The sequence below is a fragment of the Coenobita brevimanus genome, chromosome 56 (assembly GCF_032717465.1).
Source record: "Coenobita brevimanus isolate Jiangsu-jjx chromosome 56, ASM3271746v2, whole genome shotgun sequence".
In the NCBI taxonomy this organism is placed as follows: domain Eukaryota; kingdom Metazoa; phylum Arthropoda; class Malacostraca; order Decapoda; family Coenobitidae; genus Coenobita; species Coenobita brevimanus.
In genome coordinates, this window is record NC_137009.1 from 424,981 (window position 1) to 435,000 (window position 10,020).

Below are 10,020 nucleotides of genomic sequence, written 5' to 3' on the forward strand. Positions count from 1 at the left end.
CTTTCCTATCCTTATCCTTCAGCATGTAGAGTTAGATCTTGTAGTCATAGTCTTGCTTTACTATCCTTATCCTTCAGCATGTAGAGTTAGATCTTGTAGTCATAGTCTTGCTTTACTATCCTTATCCTTCAACATGTAGAGTTAGATCTTGTAGTCATAGTCTTGCTTTACTATCCTTATCCTTCAGCATGTAGAGTTAGATCTTGTAGTCATAGTCTTGCTTTACTATCCTTATCCTTCAACATGTAGAGTTAGATCTTGTAGTCATAGTCTTGCTTTACTATCCTTATCCTTCAGCATGTAGAGTTAGATCTTGTAGTCATAGTCTTGCTTTACTATCCTTATCCTTCAACATGTAGAGTTAGATCTTGTAGTCATGATTTTCTCTAATAAGCAGCCTCGAAAGGACGATAAGGCCTGTTGCTGTTTGCTTTCCTGTGTAATCCTGTGTAATCCTCCTACTACTACTACTGTTACTACTCACAGGAGCCTGTTAGTGTTACGGTACTGAGATGCTGTGCTTAGAGTATGTGAAGTACCCTAAGTAATCCTAAGTAACCCTAAATGACCCTAAGTAATCCTAAGTAACCCTAAGTAACCCTAAGTAATCCTAAGTAACCCTAAGTAACCCTAAGTAACCCTAAGTAATCCTAAGTAACCCTAAGTAATCCTAAGTAACCCTAAGTAACCCTAAGTAACCCTAAGTAACCCTAAGTAATCCTAAGTAACCCTAAGTAACCCTAAGTAATCCTAAGTAACCCTAAGTAACCCTAAGTAATCCTAAGTAACCCTAAGTAACCCTAAGTAACCCTAAGTAATCCTAAGTAACCCTAAGTAATCCTAAGTAATTCTAAGTAACCCTAAGTAACCCTATGTAGCCCTAAGTAACCCTAAGTATCCCTAAGTAATCCTAAGTAACCCTAAGTAACCTTAAGTAATTCTAAGTAACCCTAAGTAATCCTAAGTAATCCTAAGTAATCCTCCACCCAGGCGCCTGTCAGCAAGTGTGTGTGGCGAAGAACGGAAACGCCTGGACCACAACCCCCAGAGGAGACGGGGCCATGGACTGCCGCATTTCCACTGAGTCACTTGCAAGACTACTCAGGAACCATCTCTACGACGCCGAAGACGCAGTTTGTGGCTACAATTTGAGTAAGATACCTCTCTCTCTCTCTCTCTCTCTCTCTCTCTCTCTCTCTCTCTCTCTCTCTCTCTCTCGTGTGTATGTCTGTGTGTTATGTGTTTATGTATATATGTGTGTGTGTTTGTATGTATCTCTCTCTCTCTCTCTCTCTCTCTCTCTCTCTCTCGCGTGTGTATGTGTGTTATGTGTTAATGTATATGTGTATGTGTGTGTGTGTGTGTGTGTGTGTGTGTGTGTGTATTTCTCTCTCTCTCTCTGAACAATGCCATATATGTATTATTTTGTTCCTTGTACCTCTGCAAGACTGCATTCAGATCTTTCTTGTTGCCACTGGTGCTGGGGGGGGGAGGGAGGCCTTCACGTGGTGGCACCGATAGGATGGGGTGATGGAGCTGCCTGGGTATTACGAGCAAGCGAGCGTAATGAAAGAATTGAGAAAGCACAGTGAAGCGATGTGTACCGTACGTTCAGCTGAGAAACGAGCAGCCTGACACGACCCAGCCCAACACGACACGATGCAGCCCCACAATGATCATTTTCAGAGGCTAATAACTTTCCTACTGTGTGAGATAGGGAGGATATTCATTCAGCAGGTAGCAGACACATTCAATAGAGTTTGTTTTTAGTTATATATATATTCATGAGGCCAAAGAAGCCCCTTGGAATCCCAGCTCTCCAAGGGAATGTGCTGAGGGCTTCCATTGATGTGCCCCACTGTGAAATCGATTTTTAAAAGAGTTCCTGTCGCTCTGTGTGTGTGTGTGTGTGTGTGTGTGTGTGTGTGTGTGTGTGTGTGTGTGTGTGTGTGTGTGTGTGTGAGAGAGAGAGAGAGAGAGAGAGACAGAGACAGAGACAGAGACAGAGAGAGAAAAAACGTAAGTAAATATTATAGCTCAATTATTCTTCTCCTATTGTTCAACAACCTCACCAAAAATGTTGAAAGTTTTCACCAGGATGAAATTATGATGATTGGCAAATGGACAAACGCTCGCTCGCTCGTCACGTGCTCACAATGGACACTTTACTGGTACAAACTTTCCTCATCTCCCTCCCTATCCCCAACAAGGAGAATGGTGGACTGCAGGAGGGGGGCAACTTCATCTAACTCCACTGGGTACACATTTTACATGAAGCTGGGTCTGAAGCTACTGCTACTACTACTACTACTACTACTACTACTACTAATGTCTATTATACTTTCCTTCAGTCACCATAACTTGAAGGAAAATTCTCTCTGTTGCATCTTATTTGATGTAGGAAAGTGGCAGAAAAAGATGGTATCACGGCCCTGCATACATTCCATTGCACTTTTTCGTAACTAGCACCATAATTTAGTAGTAGTAGTAGCAGTAGTAGTAGTAGTAGTAGTTGCTGGTGCTGTTGTTGTAGTTGCATCCCCAGGCACATATGAAGAAAAACTTAATGGAGCGTAGGAGGAAGCTGCCCCCCTCGTCCATGACACCATCCACAGTACTGGCCACACACACACACCTTCCTGTGGGTGTCTTGCAGAGCGCACCAGGACCCACGGGGCATACCACTACTTCCTGCCACATGTCACCTTGAAGTTGCGTGAGGCCCGAGCCTGGTGTTCCCTGAGGCCTGGCTTCCACCTGGCCTGGCTCAAAACCCGCCACCAGATGCAGTACGCCAAGACCCTGGCTAAGGAGGAGGGCGTTGGTGGGTATCTTGCTGTGTGTGTTCGCTTTAAGACAGTTTGGAGGCTGCAGGGGTGCCTTAGCGTGGTGGCGCTGTTATGACGGGCGGTGGAGCTGCCCTGTTACACGATCAGACCAAAGCACCTGATGCAGTACGTCAAGAATTTACCAAGTGATGATGTCACTGGTGAATATCCAGATGTAGGCCAGTGTCGGTAGTCCTTAAACATTTCAGTCCAGTGTGTGTGTGTGTGTGTGTGTGTGTGTGTGTGTGTGTGTGTGTGTGTGTGTGTGTGTGTGTGTGTGTGTGTCTCTCTCTCTCTCTCTCTCTCTCTCTCTCTCTCTCTCTCTCTCATTTCTCTTCCATATCTTCCCCTCCCAAAAAAAAAAAAAAGAAAGAATGAATGACAGCAGGAAAGTAACTAAATAGTAGTGTATTAAACAAGGATAATTTTTGTCTTCACCGCGATCACGTTCAGATAAGCGTGGGGTTACTACTGCTACTACTACTGCTACTGCTACTACTACTACGACTACTGCTACTACTACTACTACTGCTACTACTACTACTACTTGCTTTTCTTCACCTCTTCCTTTTCCCCCTCCTCCTCCTCCACCACCTTATCATCATCATCATCATCATCATCTTCCTCCTCATCCTCCGTCTGCTCCTCCTTTCCAGCCTAACACCTCCCTCTCCACAGACATGTACCTGGACCTACACATGATGAACAACAGCCACTACTGGGGGGACGGCACTCCCTACGCCACAGACCTCAATGCCTTCAAGCTGTTTACCTCTGGACCCGCCTATGTCATGACCAAAGACGGTGTTACAGACGCAAGAGAAAGTGTGGCCCAGCGATTTCTCTGTCACGCGGCTGTATATTGGAATGAAAGCAATATCACACGCCACAACTAACGGAGGGAGAGGGAGGGGTAGACCGAGGATGAGATGGAGGGATGGAGTTGAGAGGTATGTGAGGGAGGGGGGAGTGAGCTGGGGGGAGGGTAGTCAAATGGCTGGTGACAGAGCGACTTGGAGGCGTTTTGTCTACGGCCACCCTTTGCGGGATTAGGGCGTTGGGCTATAGATAGATAGACAACAAAAAAACATGGCAGTGAAAGAAGGGAGGACATTAGGACAGTGAAAATTGGACAGTAAGATAGGACATTATAGCAAGTCTTAATGTCTTTCTATTATCTATTTATTCATTTATTAAATCTAGCCTAAGTTAGAGAGCGAGAAACTAACGAGGAGAGTTTATGTGAGTGAGATGAAGGGGGGGAAAGGGGAAGGGGAGGCCAAGGATGAGATGGAGGGATGGCGTGGAGAGGTATATGAGAGTGGGGTGTGAGTTGGAGGGATGGAGAGCTAGAGACTAACGAGGAGAGTGTATGTGAGTGAGGTGGAGTGGGGGGAGATGAAGGGGGAGGCCAAGGATGAGATGGAGGGATGGAGAGGAGAGGTATATGAGAGATGGCGTGTGTGAGCTGAGTGGGGCAGTGAAATGACGGGGGACAGGGCGACATGGAGGCTATTTGTTTGTGGCCACCCATTTCGGGATTAAGGCGTCTGGCAATAGATAGATAGAAGTAGAAGTATAGAATTAGGATTTCTGTGTGGCTAACAAAATAAATCGTAATATAACTGCAATAAGAACATAAAAAAACGGATATTTGATTTCTAACTTCCTCATGTTTTCCTCATCTCATCGGTAAGGAAGCTCCCTAACACCTCTTCTTTAGCGATTTATTTGAACACGGCTGGTTAATATCCCTGTGTGTGTTATTTATGCAGAGTATGGTGATGTTTGAAGGAATTGTGTAAAGCAGTAGGACAGTAAGGTGTAATAAGCAAAATAAATCGCTTAGGAGAAGGTGTTAGGGAGCTTCGGCTGGTTAATATCCCTCTGTGTGTGTTATTTATGCAGAGTATGGTGATGTTTGAAGGATTTGTGTAAAGCAGTAGGACAGTAAGGTGTAATAAGCAAAATCAATCGCTTAGGAAAAGGTGTTAGGGAGCTTCCTTACGAGAATACAGCTCACAGTCACTTTCAATATTTGCATTTGAATTCAAAGATCGTATGCTTAAAAACTAAATCGCAAAGGGAAATTACTTAAGGTTATCTATGGATCCTGTGGTGATTAGGTAGAGTTAGCCTGCATGCCATATTTCAGAACGCTGTCAGCAACCATACACGAAGGCCAGGTATGTTCCACCATCATCACGTATTTAAAAAGGAAAATAATAATAATAATATTACTATTGTTGTTCATTCATTCATTCATTGCCAGACGCCATGTATCCCAGACGGGGTGGCCAAGGGCTTAGAGTCTATTGTTTTACAGGGAGGGGCACTAATCCTCCACCAACCCCACTTGACACGTAGGGATGCCAACAGCATCTGGTGTTCCCAGGCGGTCACCCATCCAAGTACTAACCAGACCCAACGTTGCTTAACTTCGCTGATCGGATGGGAAGCGGTGTACTCAACATTCACCTTTAGATTCCGTTTTTTACACACTCTCTCAAACTCATCCACCAAGCCTTGCAGCTCCCCTTCGTCTTCACTCAACAACACAGTATCATCTGCAAACAACAGTACAGGGAGTTTCCAAACACTATCCTCTCTCACCAGGGCCACTCCAACATCCACTACCCTACCTTGTACCTCTTTTATTACCCCATCCATGTACAGATTGAACAACCATGGAGACATGACACATCCCTGTTTCAAACCAACTTTCAAAGAGAAAAATTCACTTAGTTCACCATCCACACGCACTGCAGCCTTCGCACCATCATACATACTCTTCACAGCATTCAACAACTTCCCATCTACTCCATATATTCTTAATACTTTCCATAATCCTTGTCTATCCACCCTGTCATATGCTTTCTCCAAATCCATGAAAGCCACATATGTATGTATATACAGTTTATATCTGATAATGCTGTTAATAATATCCAGTTCTGTAATAAACAAGTGGATGTAAACATTTTTCTTTCATTCCTACTTTTTATTTATATTTGATGAATTATATAACCTGTGTCATAGTTAGCAAGACACCCTTCATCAGCCCCTTACCTACCTTAACAAACTCATTAACCCTTCATAAACGATTCAACTCTTCATCATCTCATGATCATCAACCTTTTATCACCAGCATTAAGCAGCGTTGGGTCTGGTTAGTACTTGGATGGGTGACCGCCTGGGAACACCAGATGCTGTTGGCATCCCTACGTGTCAAGTGGGGTTGGTGGAGGATTAGTGCCCCTCCCTGTAAAACAATAGACTCTAAGCCCTTGGCCACCCCGTCTGGGATACATGGCGTCTGGCAATGAATGAATGAATGAACAACAATAGTAATAATAATAATAATAATAATAATAATAATAATAATAATAGTAATAATAATAATAATAACAACAACAACAACAACAACAATAATAATAATAATAATAATAATAATAATAATAATAAAAATAAAAATATCAATAATAATAATAATAATAATAATAATAATAATAATAATAACAATAATAATAAAAGTATCAATAATAAAAATAATAATAATAATAATAATAATAAAAATGAGTAATAATAATATCAACAACAAAAACAACAACAACAATAATAATAATAATAATAATAATAATAATAGTAATAAATATTCGGTGTCAATCCCACTATCGATTTCAGATGTCAATATACGCCACTCCGCAAAACTATACTCCTGTCACCTTAACCTGGCCTAGCAGTGACCTCTCCCCATCTTGAAGGCTGAGTTTTAGCAATAGATTAACACCGGAAAACTATACTAGTCACGAAGAAGTGCTGTGGGATGAATGTAGGGTCCAAGTACTGTCCTAGTCTGTGAGCTTCGTGGTATACTGTGAAAGGACGAAAATCGCGACCATCATCCACTCACTTGATGTAGTGCTGCCTACTTCTTCCTTCACCTTTATCATTCTTTTTCTGTGTCTGTCCTCCTCTCTTCCTATTTCTCACCATCATCCACTCACTTGATGTAGTGCTGCCTACTTCTTCCTTCACCTTTATCATTCTTTTTCTGTATCTGTCCTCCTCTCTTCCTATTTCTCACCATCATCCACTCACTTGATGTAGTGCTACCTACTTCTTCCTTCACCTTTATCATTCTTTTTCTGTGTCTGTCCTCCTCTCTTCCTATTTCTCACCATCATCCACTCACTTGATGTAGTGCTGCCTACTTCTTCCTTCACCTTTATCATTCTTTTTCTGTGTCTGTCCTCCTCTCTTCCTATTTCTCCCATCTTTCCTGTCACTTTTTATTACTCTCCTTTCCTTTTCAGGTGGCTTTACATTGAGTGACAAGCCTAATGGTTTCCTGTAAGCCAGGAAACCATTTACAACGCTGGGTGGTAACCATATAACCAACCCATACGTGTTCCCTACGTGTCAACAAGTGGGTTGGTGGAGGGTTAGTGCCCCTCCCCATAAAACAACTCAAAGACAAATGGCCACCCCTTACGGGATTATGGCATCTGGCGAGAGAGAGAGAGAGAGAGAGAGAGAGAGAGAGAGAGAGAGAGAGAGAGAGAGAGAGAGAGAGAGAGAGAGAGAGAGAGAGAGAGAAATGGGAGAAATGGAGTTCCCCCGAGCTAAGCCCTGTATTGGACTATATAGCCCCGCTAGGGTTACAGGAGGGAGCTACCCCTCCCGGCACGGCAGCCCGGGCGAGGCTCGAACTAGAGATAGAGAGAGAATTAAAGATAGCAAAAAAATACAGTATGTTCTGGATACCTCTGACAATGCTTCCTACCTGCATATCTCCATTTGACTTGTAAAATTGTCACCTGGTATACTCATTAGCAGCCACAGGTGTAACAGGGACACAGGTGGAGAAGGTGTAGGTGTAGATTCAAACTCAATGTTTTTTTTTTTTTATTATTATTATTATAATTATTTGCTGAGCTGAGTGGTACGCGTGAAGGTGTAGAATGAAACGAAGTATGTGTGTTTTTTTTATTTTACTGAAGTGTGTGTGTGTGTGTGTGTGTGTGTGTGTGTGTGTGTGTGTAGGGGAGTGTTGTTTATGGTGAGGTGTGGAATGTGACTGTGTTCTGCTGTCCAGTTTGTGAGAAGGGTCACTGTAGATATGGCTGGGGCTATTTTGAGCCTGTTTGTGGTGAACCATTCGTGTAGTGTGTTGAGGTAAGGTTGGAGTATGTGAGCAGCTGTGTTTGCGTTTTGGTGCGTACATGTAAGTGTTATGTCGTCTGCATAAGAAGCTATGTGTATCTGTGGTGTGTGGGGTGTGGGTACGTCGTGCATGTATAGGTTAAAGAGTGTAGGGGACAAAACAGATCCTTGGGGGACACCATTTGTGAAGTTTCTGATGTTAGAAGACTGACCGGCAAATGTTACGTGTGCACATCTGCCTGCTAAGTAGTTTGCCAGCCATCTTTTTGTGTTATTGTGCATGTTTGTGTTGAGTATTTTGTTTGTGAGGTTGTGGCGGGGGATAGCATCAAAAGCTTTGCTAATGTCTAGTGTGACTAGGAGTGTTCTGTGTGGTGGCCTAGCTGAATTCATGCCATCAAAAACTCTCTGTGTAAGGTCTGTAAGAAGGGTGTTTGTGGAGTGTAGTGGCCTAAAGTCATGTTGTGATGGGGCTAAGGGAATGTGAGGTGTGACTAGTTGTAATACCAGTCGTTCAGTGACATTAGATGGGGTGCAGAGGAGTGTGATGGGGCGGTGTGAGGAAGGTAATGTGGGGTCTTTGTTGGGTTTGGGGATAGGAATCACAGTGATGGAGTGTCGTGAACTAGCCCAAACTCGGAAGCAGAACGATAAAGTGTAACATGCTATGGAACAAGTGTTACGAAGCCTCCTGTATTGTGGTTCTAAGCAGTTACAGAGGCCACAGTGATGGAGTGGTGGTGCAGTAGGTAGTGCACCGGGCCAAGCTGAATAAGACGGTACCCAAACTCGTCAAAAGTGTTCCGTACTGAATCCAGGTTGAAGAATTGACTCAGCTGATTGTCACGGTACAGTATCATCTGCGGGACGTAAATATTAAGCCACACTGTAGGATATTTGACTCTCGTTCATGTTCCTGATATATCCATACTGTTTTTAAAAGCCTAGGAATAACCACTTGTACTGATGCGATTGATGAAGGCTGTATCTAACCCCCCTGAAGTGTCAGCTTGATTTTAGACTGGTAAATATGGGAAGGGTCTGGCCGCAGGCGAAAATCATCTAAACTGCGCATGCGCCAGAGTCTCGTCGCTGATTGGCCCATGTTTTCTCTCAGCTGGCAGATGTAAACAACAGAATTTTAAGCAAATACAATAGTAGAAACTAACAAAATTTTGCACTTTTTGCTTGTCACAGCTTTCGATGGGTAGGCTATTATAAATATTATTGTACTGTCTCTCACACACAGCTTTGGAAGCTTGAAAATATATTTCCTTTAGTCATCGACGATTTATGAACGAATTTGATACTCATGTTGCAAATGACGGGTTTGGACTTGAGTTGTTGGATTGACTTAGAAGTAAATATATATTTTTTCTTGGCGACAAAAATTGTCTTAGGCTAAATACCTTATGCACGTTTCTCTTAGCCTAGATTATTCTACAGGAGCTGGGGCTTTTGTTATTCTGGTTTTAGTGTCTAATCTGCGGAATATGAGGTTTTACCCTGTATACTGATATATTCACACCTACAATAACGACTTGCCTTTGCAGCAGGCTAAGTGGGCAGGCCTTGATGCAGGGGTAAAGACATAAGAAATCGGAATCATTTACAAATTTCGTCATTAGTGGAAATATGAATATTTTTGTTTTGTTTTGTAATATGATAGTAACTTGTGTATTCAGCCCTCAGGCTGCCTCCCCCTGAAGACGTTAGGGCTTTGAAGAACAGGGAAAACGTGAGGTGAGATACACCACACCGAAGCTGAAAGCATCACAACATACAAAACAAATATATAAAAAAAATCATATATTATTTCTTAAACTTAACCCAACATAATAACCTAACCTAACCCGACCTAGGCTAATGCAGTCTAAGGTCACAATATTAAAAATTGCTTTAAAAATTCCATTCTTAAAGCAGGGAATCTTTGACTGCACTCTTTACATATTGCAGTCGTAGGCCTGTTGGATGGAGCCGTTACACCGTGGATAGTCTTTTCAGGCGTCCTCTTGTTATTAACTGTAGA

At 42.7% G+C, this 10,020-nt stretch overlaps 1 protein-coding gene and 1 pseudogene across 1 annotated transcript in view; both read right to left on the bottom strand.

Moving 5' to 3' along the window:
• Nucleotides 1–5,198: 5,198 nt before the first annotated feature.
• LOC145401818 (5S ribosomal RNA) lies at nt 5,199–5,313 on the bottom strand (annotated as a pseudogene).
• A 3,382-nt stretch (nt 5,314–8,695) lies between these two features.
• Nucleotides 8,696–10,020, bottom strand: part of LOC145401587 (uncharacterized) — a 13,243-nt gene continuing 11,918 nt past the window's right edge. Inside the window, exon 9 of the mRNA XM_080273780.1 lies at nt 8,696–8,851. Coding sequence (XP_080129906.1) covers nt 8,696–8,851 — 156 coding nt within the window. The remainder of the gene's footprint in view (nt 8,852–10,020) is intronic.